We start from the raw sequence: 13,176 nt of genomic DNA on the forward strand, positions 1-13,176 counted from the left end.
TTGTGAGCCATGAGCTATTTTCTTAAACGTCTGCCATTGTTCATCAACCGTCTTTTCTACTAAATTCCTTTCCCAGTCCACTCCGGCCAATTCTGCCCTCATTCCTTTGTAATTGCCCATATTTAAGTTTAGCACAGTTGTTTCCAGTCCATGTTTCTCACTTTCAAACTAAATGCTAAATTTCGCCATGTTATGGTCACTGTTTCCTAGGGGATCTTTTACTCTGAGATCATTTATTAAACCTGCCTCATTACACATTACCAGATCCAAAATAGCCTGATCCCTGGCTGGATCCACAACATATTGTTCTAGGAAACTGTCCCAAATTCACTCTATGAATTTTTGCTCATGGCAACCTCTGCCAATTTGATTTTCCCAATCTACAAGAAGATTAAATCACCCATGATTAATGTACTGCCTTTTTTACATGCCCTCATTGTCTCCTAATTTATTCTGTTAGGGGGCCTATAGACCACTCCCAATTAGTGTCTTCATTCCCTTGTTATTTCTTACTTCCACCCATGCGGATTCTATATCGTCCAAATCAAGGTCATTTCTTGCTATCACACTTATTCCATCTCATACTAACAAAGCTACCTCACCACTGTTTCCTTCCTGTCTGTCCTTTCGAAAAGTCACATACCCCTGAATATTTAGTTCCCAGCTTTGATCTCCTTGTAACCATGTCTTTGTAATGGCTCTGAGATCATACCCATTAATCTCTATTTGTGCCGTTAATTCATTTATCTTGTTCCGGATACTACATGCATTTAAGTAAAGAGCCTTTAATTTTGCCTTTTTACCATTGCTGTGGGACTGGAGTCACACATAGGCCAGACCGGGTAAAGACAGCAGGTTTCCTTCCCTAAAGGGCATTAGTAAACCAGATGGGTTTTTACGACAATTGACAATGGTTTCATGGTAACCGTTACCAAAACCAGCCTTTTTTTAAAATTCCAGATTTATTAACTGAATGTAAATTCCACCAGCTGCATATCCATGGGCTTCTGGATTACTAGTCCAGTGACACTACCACTATGCCACCATCTCCCATTTAATGGCTGCATGAGTGTAAGATGTTTCACAACACTTAAGGTATCAAGCCTGTGTGGAGTTAGGATTGCTGAAGCAGTTGATCTTTTCCTGTCCATCATTTTTGGCTGTTTTCTCCAGCTATCCTCAATCTCCTCTTTATCTTCGCACTCATAAATGTAAGTGTAAATTCATGTACTTTACAAAGGGCTTGCGTTTAGTGCCTTCCATGCCCTGAGGGTACATGGGTAAGAATTACTTTTGAAGTATAGTCACTTGTTAAGCAAATACAACAGCAAGCTTGCCACATGCCCTTAAACAGCAAATTAGATAAATGGCCAGTTAATACATTTTGAGGATGTTAACTGAAGGTTATATCTTGTACAGGACACTAATAGAATCCCACTCTTCTTCAAATAGTGACATGGGATCTTTTACGTCTACCTGAACAGTTGAAAGGAGTTCCGAGTTTAAAGCACTCCAGAAGACAACTATTTCAGCACTCCTTTAATACTGCATTCAAGAGTCAGTCTGTGGATTATGCACTCAATTCCTGAGGTTTGAACTTACAACTTTATGATTCAGAGGCAAATGTACTATGAACCAAACCTAACAAAACTAAAACCTGGAACCCGAAAAAGCCAAACAGGAAATGTCATAAGGTCAGCACATCAATTTGGGCCATTTTTCACATCTCTCCTGCGTTGCTTTTTTTCTCTAGATTTGCTCATCAACAGTGCACAGTTTGGTCAGGAAAATTACTGTTCATTAGTAGCAATCTGACATCCAGGCCAAAAAAGTCAGAAGCTGAACATTATAGGTACTTTATTCCAGTCTAGCTTTTCCTATATCAAACATTTCTTATTTCATCCTCTTCACCAAATTTTTGAAGTTGTAAATGATAAAATCATAAGAGGAGCGGCAGACGTAAGCCTGTCAGTCCCTTCACCCAAATCATTAATACAGATCATAAATAATTGAGGCCCCAACACTGATCCCTGTGGCTGGTTACTAATTACAGTCTGCCGACCTGAAAATGGCCCATTTATCCCAACTGTTTCCTGTTAGTTAGCCAATCCTCTATCCATGTTAACATATCACCCTCAATACCATGAACTGTTCTGCAGTACCTTTTATGTGGTACCTTATCGAATGCCTTCTGGAAATAAATAAAAAAGAAAAATTGCCCCAAGTGCCAAAGTACTTGTAGAAGTGCTAACAGGTTTCGGACATAGCATTTCCTAAAGCCTAGGAGCAGGCAAGCTCCTCACTCTCATCCAGGAAATACAGGGAGCTCAGAAACGAGTATGTTAAATTTACAATACACTGAAAAGTCCCTCACTTCTTCCTTCCCTGAAACGGGTAGAGGAATGAAGAAAAAGAGGCAAGTAAGTGAGAGTGTTAGAACAGCGAAACAGAAGCCCCTCAAGCCTATCCCTGCATTCAATTAAATTATAGCTAATCTGTATCTTGAGTCCATCTAGCCGCCTCTTCCGGGGTCAAGTCTGCAATAAAGTATTCAGCTGTTTAAAGATTTGTCTCAGTGCAATAATGCTCAGCAAATGCCAAATGAATTCTATATTTATTGCATGTAGTTCTATTTGCTAACCTAATAAGATTTTTTAAATAAAATGTATTAGATAATAAAAATGCTGGTTTCTGAGCAGATCTCAACAATGACAAATTACTTGTGGCAACATGTCACCAATCATGGAAGTAGCAGAAGTGGGGCAATCAAATTGCACAAGAAAGTTTGCAATGGAGTGCATTCTCCTCCATACAGTAATGCCAACAAAAAATATTTTGTGCAAAATAGGAAATATAATGCAAAATAATGAAATATCATTATAGAATAGTGGAGTCCTCAGAAGTGTTTAACCTACAAAGCAATTCAGATGCCACACTGCTAAAAATAACCAAGCAGTTTGCAGGTGTCTCCTGGGCCTGAAAAAATAGATCACTCCATTACCTTAGCTAAGATGTACATCTTTCTGCCATTTATAGTCATGCCAACAAAAAATATTTTGTGCAAAATAGGAAATATAATGCAAAATAATGAAATATCATTATAGAATAGTGGAATAGTGTGCTTCACACAATCACTGATGGCATTCCATTCGTCAATTAACTTGTGCAAGTACTATCATCGCGGATTTATCTAAAAATAATATTATCTGGTACAGCATACTAACTACAACATATTTATACGATACATCAAGAACTAATTTTAATCTTCTATGAACAATGGATTGCATCTCTCAAACTTAAATGTTTTGTTTTAAGATTACTAAGCACATGCAACATCACTTGCAGTCAGATTTCCAACTTATCAAGAACTAGTTTTCAATAATGGGATCCTGTGGGAAGCAAATGCTGATCCTGCAATATAAGTAACCCTTATACTCCCAAAAGATCCCACCAATCTCAAACTTCCCTTTTGCACCAACACTGCATCATTGGAAAATTTGCAAATCAAACAACTCAAAAAAAGACGACCCAAAAGTTCAGTGGGTAAATACACCAAGTATTGTGGGACTGAAGTACAAATACCAGGAATAATTTCCAATACAATCTCTATTCTGTGCTGAGTTAGCCGATTGGGACCGGTGTGGTGGTTCAGGCACTACAACCGGCTTAACTGGGCTTTGGGAAAGCAAAGGCAGCCCTTTTGCTTGCTGTACAGTGATTCATCCTCAAAAGGTGCATGTGCACGTATGTCAGGCACAGACATGATCAGACTGCTGTGATTTCCACCAAATCCCCACCCTGCTCCAATAGGTGAATAACTTGTTGATATTCTCTGTCTCGGGTCACAGCTAAAGAAAGCCACTTTGGTGAAGGAACCTATATTGGTCATATAGACTCGAAACGTTAACACTGTTTCTCTTTCCACAGATGCTGTCAGGCCTGCTGAGTTTTTCCAGCATTTTCTATTTGTGTTGTTTAAAAAAAATGCACTGCTTGGTACGACACTATCAGATAATTTTAAAAAGTCAACTCTCTCACAACAACAACAAATTAAAGATAGCCCATGGTGCTCTTCACCCAGCTCTTCCCTGCCTCCTCCCCATGTCTCTAAGATTAGTACATTTTCCTCTCCGATATGCCAGTCAGTTTTATCCTTCACAAGTAATTGTCCTGTAGAGTTAAACTAAATGTTGACACACACATTAAGCCATAAACACTTCTTACACACCAAATGATTTGATTTCCCTCCAAAGGACTCTAACAATAATATAAAGGACCACATACCTTAAAGTGTGAGACAAAGCCAATATACCCAGTATGAAAAAATACATGGACAGCAGCAAGTTGATATACTCTTGAGAAAATATCTGAAAACAGAAAATGCTGCAGTTAGTGCATTGTTGGTGGCACAGGGCTGCTGTTACAGAAGAGGATGATGAAAATCAATGCGCTGCACTTCAATTGATGATACTTTAAGAGTTAGCAACTACGTGGAGGTGGAGGGACAAAAAAAAAGGGAAGATTGAAAATTGAGCAATAACATGCAAAGCAAACGAAGACCAACTTACTTTGAAAAATAGATAAAGGCCAAACAGTGTGCAGCTGGCGATGATGGGGAACCTGGCTGCATCTCGACTTGTAATGGTCTCTGGCATATCAGAGGAATTCTGCAATGCAAAACAAAACAGTCAAAGTATACTGTTAGTTTAAGATCAGGCTAAGTATTTAATAGATGTTCAGGTCAGATAGTTACAATATCTAAAGAATAAATTAAAGGCACAATGAAGCTGAAGCAAAGTACTCTCTCCTCAGCATCAATTATTTTTCAATTTTATCTTAATAGAGATTACAACAGCATCCATCCATCCATCCATCCAACGAAAATATTTAGCTTCCAGACAGTAAATAATCTCAAACCTGCTGTGTTTAAAACTTGGAGAAGAGGGAGAGAGAAAAACATCTGTCAGGTGCCATTCCATCCCACCCTAGGTAATTGGGATTCCAAGATTTTTACACATGCAAGCACTAGCACACCACACCAGAACAAGAGACAGGCAGTAAACAATGGCTTATTAGAAGCAACATTCAAGTCTTTCGCCACTAGATAACGATTGAGGAATGTGTTTTCTGCCCTGCTATTCAGACAAATGCTGCAAAGTAAAATTGACTTTTTAAAAATGAATATAATTATCAGCACCACTAAAGATCTGACAATTCTTCCAGTTACCTTCCACTCTGTCCTACATGGGGCGCACCATTCATATTCCTAAACTGCTATATAAAAAAAGAGGAAATGCAGGAATAAAGAACTTGTCAAAAGGAGTTCAAGACTAAACACTAGCTGGGGTACTAGGCATTCCTGGAGATGAGATGTCGCATCTGCATGGCAAAAAATAGGAGCATGTGCTGCAGCACTACTGTGAACTAAAAGCAAACACCAACTTTCAGGAAGACAATAAATTCACTGTACTTGACTTAGTTATCTTTGCCCTCAAAAATCTGTGCCTCTCAGCCTTGAGTATATTCAACAACTGAGCATTCAGAGTCCTCCAGAATGGAGAATTCCAAAGTTTAACAACACTGAGTGAAGAAATTTATCCTCATCCCAGTCCCAAATGGCTGACCTCTTATCCTGGTACTATTATATTGACTCTCCAGCCAGGAAACAGTCTCTCAGCACTTTTATTTCAAAGTCATCACCTCTCACCCTTCTAAACTCCAGAGAATACAGGTTCATTCTACATAATCTCTCCTCATAGAACAATCTATAGTTAACCAATGCCCTTGAGGGAAGGAAATCTGCCATACTTACCAGGTCTGGCCTATGTGACTCCAGTCTTCTCAAATAGTCTAACAAGTTATCCAGTTGCTTCAAAAGCTATGGAAAATGGTCCAAGAAGAATCAGATGGATCACCTGGCATCTGAAGAAGAGTCATACGGACTCAAAACGTTAACTTTCTCTCTCCGAAGACGTTGCCAGACCCGTTGAGTTTTTCCAGGATTGTTGGGTTTTATTTCAGATTTGCATCATCCGCAGTATTTTGCATTCATCACCTGGCATCAGCCTACACATTGCACGTGACAAAGGCACACCTAGTTGCAAAATTCTTCTTTACTGAGCACTAATGTAAAAATTAGGAGAACGGGCTAGTCAAGCAACGGTCTAATATAGCCATATTCACAGAATTATACCTTCCAGCCAACACACCCAACTCCTCCATGCCATCCTTGGGTGCATCCTATCCTCTGGCAGGGCAGGCCCAGAGGTGGCAGCAGTGATACACAATAGGGAGGTAGTGGCCCTGGGAGTTCACAAAATTGACTCCAGGCCCAAAGTCTCATGGCATCAGGTCAAACATGGGCAAAAAAACCTCTTGTCCAGTACCATCTACCACTCTTCCTCAGCCAATGAATCAGTGCTCCTCCATGTTGAACACTACTTAGAAGGAGCACTGAAGGTAGCACAGGAAGTGCTCTGGATGGGGTAGCAACAATGTCCTTGGCCACGTCTGGATTGACTATTCCAAAACATTGAGAGAGATGAGCTAGCAATCAGTTTGGGTTCCAAAAAGGGCCAATCAACTCCTGATTTCATTACAGCCTTGGTTCAAATACGGGCAATAGAATTGAATTCCAAAGGTATAGCAAGAGTAACTGCCTTTGACATAAATGTAATATTTGCTCAAGTGTGGTATCAAGGAGCCTTAGTAAAACTGAAGTTAATGAGAATCAGGGGGAAAACTCTCCATTGGTTGGAGTCATACCTGCACAAAGGAGGATAGCTGTGGTTGTTGCAGGCCAATCATCTTAGGCCCAGAACATCACTACATGGATTCCTCAGACAGTGCCCTACGTCTAACCATCTTCAACTGCTTCATCAATGACCTTTCATCCATTATAAGATCAGAAGTGAGGAGGCTTGCTGATGATTGCACAGTGTTCAGCACCATTTGCAACTCCTCAGATATTAAAGCAGTCCGTGTTCATGTGCAGCAAGACCTGTACAACACTCAGGCTTGGGCTAATAAGTGGCAGGTATTATTTGCACCACACAAGTACCAGGCAATGACCATCTCCAACAAAAAAAGTCTAACTACCTTCCGTTGAAGTCAATTCCCCCACTATCAACATCCTGGGGGTACCATTGGCCAGAAACTTAACTGGGCCAGCCATACAAATACTGTGGCTACAAGAGTAAGTCAGAGGTTGGGAATTCTGTACTGCGTAACTCACTTCCTACTTACAAAGAACAAGTCAGGAGTGTGAAGAGATACTCTCAACCTGCACGAATGAGTACAACTCCAACAACACTCAAGATCATCGACATCATCCAGGAAAAAACAGGCTGCTTGATCGGTACCCTATCCACCATCTTAAATATTCACACCCTCCACCACCGATGCACAGTGATAACAGTGTGTAACATCAACAAGATGCACTGCCACACCTCAGCAAACCTGCTTCGGCAACACCTTCCAAACCCATGATCTTTACCACCCAGAAGGACATGGGCAGCAGATGGATGGTAACAAGATCACCTGCAAATTTCACCCCACCCCCCGCTAAGTCACACATCATCTTGACTTGATAATATATTGCCATTCCTCCATTGTTGTTAGGAACTTCCTTCCTAACAACACGATGTGTATAACTAGACTAAATGGGCTGCAGTGGTTCAACATGGCAGCCCACCACCACCTTCTTGAGGGCAGTTAGGGATGGGCAACAAATGCTGGGCTAGTCAGCGATAGTTACATTTTAGGAACAAAATGTAAAACTTAGCCTAAAGGGAAGTCCTGCATACTATTGCAGTAACACTAATTTGCAAGCCTTCACCAGCTCCAACCAATGAAGAGCTCCTTTTTTCTGCCACAATTTATAAACTAAATTAATCTAAGCAGAAATACCACACATTGCAAAGGAAGCAATGAGAGGCCTCCCCAAAGTTGCCACAATATATGCAGTTTAATTTTAATGTTGAACACAAACCAAGCGTTGACAATGCAATTCCACTTTTCCATGTTAATAGTTAAAAAGAATTTTCAATGTCACCGTTTTTTTTAAACTTCCAACTCATTTGCCACTGCATAAAGATTTTAACAGATTAATTTGAAAGGGCTACCAAGTTGCACAGATATCTTTCCAGATTGTATAATAGACAAATCTACTGTGACCCATAATGAACAGCAGAGATGACCTTGCACCCATGGATCCGTATCGCAACACCAATTAACTCTCAGTAATAGAAGGGAGGAAGCGAGAGAAGACATTAAAAAATTGTCAAACATCAGGTATTATACAGTGCAGCTAAGCTTTCCAGAAAAGATAATTGACAAAAGAATCAGAGGGAAGGTGAATTCTTTTTTAAAAATATGCAGCAACTTATGATCTGGAATGCACTGCCTCAGGCACTGGTGGATGCAGACTCAATAGCAAATTCCAAAGCGAATTAGATATATATTTGAAAAGGTGAAATTGGCAGAGCTAAGGAGAAAGAGCAGGGGAGTGGGACTAATTGGGGAGCTTTGTAAAGAGCCTGGCACAGACACGATGGGCTGAATTACCTCCTTCAGTGCTGGATGATTCAATGATTCCTCAACTTGTTATGAGAACAATCCTCAACATGTACTCTCACCCCAAGGAATCTTGGACAACAGCCTTAAAGTTCTTGTACAGCTTAATGGCCACTGCACCAATTATAAGAGCTCATAGATAGAGATCCCATTTTACAACTCTTCTTCACATTTAGTTCCTTAAAATCAGACTTCAAATATACCAACAATCTGAGACCAATATAATTCTGCTTAACGTGTTAGCATCTCATCTGATGCCATTTACTCGATTTATGAAGTATATACTCAACTTTAAATATTAAAAAAATAGATTTACCAACAATTCTTTATAAATGAGTAGCACATAAATTTCCCAAGATAGGTAGCGTAATAAATGAAATATAAATAATATATACCATATGAACAGATAATAGAGATGAAACAGATAGAATCGGAACAATACAGCACCGAAAGAGGCCATTCAAACCATCACATCTGTACCAGCTCTATTGAAGAGCAAAAAACAAAAAGCTAAAAGCTACTGCGGATGCTGGAAATCCAAAACAAAAACAGAATTACCTGGAAAAACTCAGCAGGTCTGGCAGCATCGGTGGAGAAGAAATCAGTTAACGTTTCGAGTCCTCATGACCCTTCGGCAGTTCTGCCGAAGGGTCATGAGGACTCGAAACGTTAACTGATTTCTTCTCCACCGATGCTGTCAGACCTGCTGAGTTTTTCCAGGTAATTCTGTTTTTCTATTGAAGAGCAGTTCAACTCGTCCAGCAACTCCACCCTTCCCCTATATCTCTACAATGCTTCCTCCTTCAAATCCCTTTTTAAAGCCATTATGCAATCTGTTTCTACCACCCTAAAGACAGTGCATTCTGAAAGCAAACACTCATTGCGTCAAAGTTTTTCCTCATATTAGCTCCAGTTCTTTCAGCAACCACCTCATAACTATGCCCTCTGGCTATTGATCCTTCAGACATTGGAAAGTTTCCCTTTGTTTAATCTCTCACCATTTTAAACACCACTATCAAATCTCCCTGCACCAAGAACAACCACCCCAGTTTCTCTAGTTTATCCAGACAACTGCAATCCAGTCAAGTGCAATGTAAGCTCTGAAGGGCATAAGGACTCGAAATGTTAACTCTGTTTGTCCTCTCCACAGATGCTGTTAGGCCTGCTCACTTTCAGATTACCAGTATTCACAGTATTTTGCTTTTATCCAACTGCAATCCATCATCCCTGGAACCATTCTAGCAAATTTTTTCTGTATCCTCTCCAAAGCCTTTACGTTTTCTAAAGTGCAGTGCCCAGAATTGGACAATATTCCTGCTGGGGGCACACAAGTGATTTGTAAACGTTCAACATAACCTCCCTGCTTTTGTACGCTTAAGCCTCTATATATAGCATCCAGCAACCCATATGTTCCATTGTCACCTACATTACAACAGTGGATACACTTCAGAAGCACTTAGTTGGCAGTAAAATGCTTTTGGACATTCTGTGGCCAGGACTTCAGGAGTATACAAAGAATCATAGAATGGTTACAGCCCAGAATGAGGCTATTTGGCTCATCACTGTGCCAGCTCTCTGCAAGAGCAACTCACTTAGTCACAGTCAAATGCCTTGTCCCCGTAGCCCTGCAAATATTCTCCCTTCAGGTAATTACCCAGTTCTCTTTTGAAGGCTTCGGTTGAATCTGCTTCCACCACACCCTCCAGAGGCTAACCACTCACTTAGTAAAAAAACTTTTTTCCTCATGTCAACATTGTCTCTTTTACCAATCACCTTAAATCGGTGTCCCCCGGTTTTCTTGACCCTTCAGCCAACAGGATCAATTTTTCCCTATCTACTGTTCCAACCCCTCATGCTGTTGAACATGTCTGTCACATCTCCTTGTAACCTCTTCTCCAAGAACACCCAGCTTCTCCCATCTATCCACATAACTAAAGTTCCTCACCCAAGAAACCATTCTTGTGACTCTTTTCTGTATCCTCTTTAATGCCTTCAAACAGATATATAAATAAACATATGGAGAAGTATATGTGTCATATATAAATTTATATGGATATATATATATGTAAAAAGAGACAAACAGATACACCACATTACACTCTAAAAGTTCATTGGTTGTAAAGTGCATTGAGCCATCCTGCAGTTGTAAAAGATTCTATAGAAATGCAAGCTCTTTCAACTCTTGCTAAACTGTTCTGCCATCTCCCTAGATGTATAAAAGAATACAAATATGTAGGTACATATATATATATAGTCTACATAGAGAGACTGAGATATATAGAGATAGGTAAGTGATGCTCAGCTGAGGAAACTTTTATCATCTGCTATTTATTTCACGATTAATTATTTCTCAAGGAACCTTTGCAAATATGTGTTCCCTCTTTCAACTGTCTTGTTAACCTATCCTGCCACCTTCCTACATATGGAATATATGTAGATAAGTACCACGATCCCTATAGTGTGAAAGCACAGCCGGTTGTTTTAGACCCCCAGCCTCAGCCTCAGCCATCCCAGTACAGTTACCTTAGACTTGGCACAACTGACAGAGCGCAGGGCCCCGAAGAAGATGGGCAGGAGCGCCATCACCACCAGGCTTCCGTAGGCCACGGCCGACCCTTCGGGAGTCGCCACGAACTTGGTGCCGGCGGCCGCCGCCGCCGCCTCGGTGTCGTTCAGCGTGGCATTGATGGTGCTGTCGGGTATCAGCGGGCTCTCTACCTCCGCCATGTTCCCTTGTCCTGACAAGAGCCTGAAAAAAGGCCACGTTTCCTAAACAGCCGGCGGCGGACGTGACGTCGCTGAGCGGACCGGAGATGGCGTCATCACCATAGCAACCGCCCAACTAGCCTTAGCAACCGCCTGGGCCTCCAAGAAATACATAAATACGGTGGTGAGTTATCAATCAGTCAGGGAGTCCTAGTTGCTGGGGAAATGTGTACCTGTAGATGCATGTTGTAGTCTGGCGTTATGGATAGTGATGGTAGAGGTTCAAAAAAAAAAGCTATTCAGGAAAATTCTGGAGTCTCAATGCAAAGAAAAGTGGAATGTTTAGTTCATTTTTTAATGTACATGGGATATATGGCACAGAAACAGGCGATTTGGCCCAACCAGTCCATGCCAACATTTATACTCTGTTTAGGAAGGGTGACCAGCCACCCTGGGTTTTACAGTTGTCTGTCCTGGGTTGTATGTTGCCAGGGTGCAGTTTTTCCCCATATTTCAGACCTATTAGATGTTGCACATGCGCAGTGCACATCTGCACGCATACGCTGCTCCTGGCTGCCCAATCTGACAGGCTTGCCAGCTACCCCCTCCCCCAGTTTGCCCCCTACAGCCTTGCCAGCAGACCCCCCACGTTCTTACAGATTCGTCATCAATCCCTGCCCCCTCGTACAGTCCCCCACGCCAAAGTGTCACTTAATTATTTTCCCCCCAAGCTTAGTCACCCTGGACTCAAGTCTCCTCTAAATCTGCCAACACCATCATGCTCTAACATACAAAAGTACAAATAATTGCACGTTGCAAATCTGCAATCCAAAGTGTTATGTTTTTGGTAAACTTTTAAAAATAAATTCGAACTTCCAATTAATAGCTGAAAGAAGGATGATGTGTTAAGATTTCATGTTTTAAGATGTTTACTGTAACAAAAGATTATAAGCGCTACTGATGAAACATATGGTGACCAGACATCCCAGTTTTTCATTAAACGTTCTGGCGTCCTGACAATTTGTTCAAAATAGCTCAATTGAATCATATCAGAGATTTTTGCCAGCACTTCACCTTTTTGCACAGCATCGGCATCTCTTCTCCTCACTTCCTCTCCCCTCCCCTTGACCTCGTGCCCCATTTACTGTCAGCAAACCCAAAAAAACCTTTCAGCTGTACGCAGAGAATCCAAATACCACCTACTTGCCAACCATTAAGCAGCTGCACTGGGATGCTCTCACGTGTGCAGAAATCCTTCTTCCCAGCATTCTGGCGGGGGTGGGGGGGGTGGGGGGGGGGGGTCCATTTTCCCCCCCAAAATGAACCAGTTCTCAATGGGACAGCTTTTCACTGCCCTGGTTGGTTTGCCTTTTAGTGCCCTGATTGGTCATTCGGTCAGAAGGCTCCTATTGGCCAATTAGGGATTCCATGGAGGAGGCCAGCAGGGGAGAGCCAGAATCCAGTGGGAGAGCCAGAGGCCAGCGAGGGAGAGTGGGGGAGGGTCAGAGGTCAGCGGGAGAGAGTGGGAGAACAGGAGGCCAGCAGGGAGACGTTGGGTGGAATTTTCCAAGCCCGCTGGTGGCAGGTGTGATCGTTGGCGTGCGCGGAAAATATGGTGTGAAGGCAGGACGCAGTCGTCTGCTCAGCCTGCCAACAGCAGGCCGCGTTTCCCGCCATCGGTCGGTGAGGAGCTAATTGTAATACATCAGCATACAATTAAAAGGCCATCCCGTCAGGCTCTTGAACCCCCACCATATCGACCATCCACGTCGGCGGGAAAACACACCAACGTGTTTCACAACAGCACGCAGGTGACGTGCACTTGACGGCCTTCACTGAGGTGAGTGAGCAGCAGTGTTCTCCACAGCTCTCCTGTTTACAGGCCTCAAGGGGGTG

The 13,176-nt window shown here is 41.9% G+C and overlaps 2 protein-coding genes across 3 annotated transcripts in view; one reads left to right on the forward strand and one right to left on the reverse strand.

The window, feature by feature from the left end:
• The window catches only part of hm13 (histocompatibility (minor) 13), a 78,164-nt gene extending 66,795 nt beyond the window's left edge, over positions 1 to 11,369 (reverse strand). For both annotated transcript variants that reach the window (XM_078554914.1, XM_078554913.1), the window contains exons 1-3: positions 11,098 to 11,369; positions 4,569 to 4,667; positions 4,285 to 4,367 (exon numbers count right to left, since the gene is read on the reverse strand). In XM_078554914.1, coding sequence (XP_078411040.1) covers positions 4,285 to 4,367; positions 4,569 to 4,667; positions 11,098 to 11,301 — 386 coding nt within the window. In that variant the 5' untranslated portion in view covers positions 11,302 to 11,369. The remainder of the gene's footprint in view (positions 1 to 4,284; positions 4,368 to 4,568; positions 4,668 to 11,097) is intronic.
• The window catches only part of LOC144688419 (rho GTPase-activating protein 39-like), a 551,921-nt gene that overhangs the window by 316,440 nt on the left and 222,305 nt on the right, over positions 1 to 13,176 (forward strand). The window lies entirely within an intron of this gene.

The sequence above is a fragment of the Cetorhinus maximus genome, chromosome 13 (genome assembly GCF_964194155.1).
Source record: "Cetorhinus maximus chromosome 13, sCetMax3.hap1.1, whole genome shotgun sequence".
NCBI lineage: Eukaryota > Metazoa > Chordata > Chondrichthyes > Lamniformes > Cetorhinidae > Cetorhinus > Cetorhinus maximus.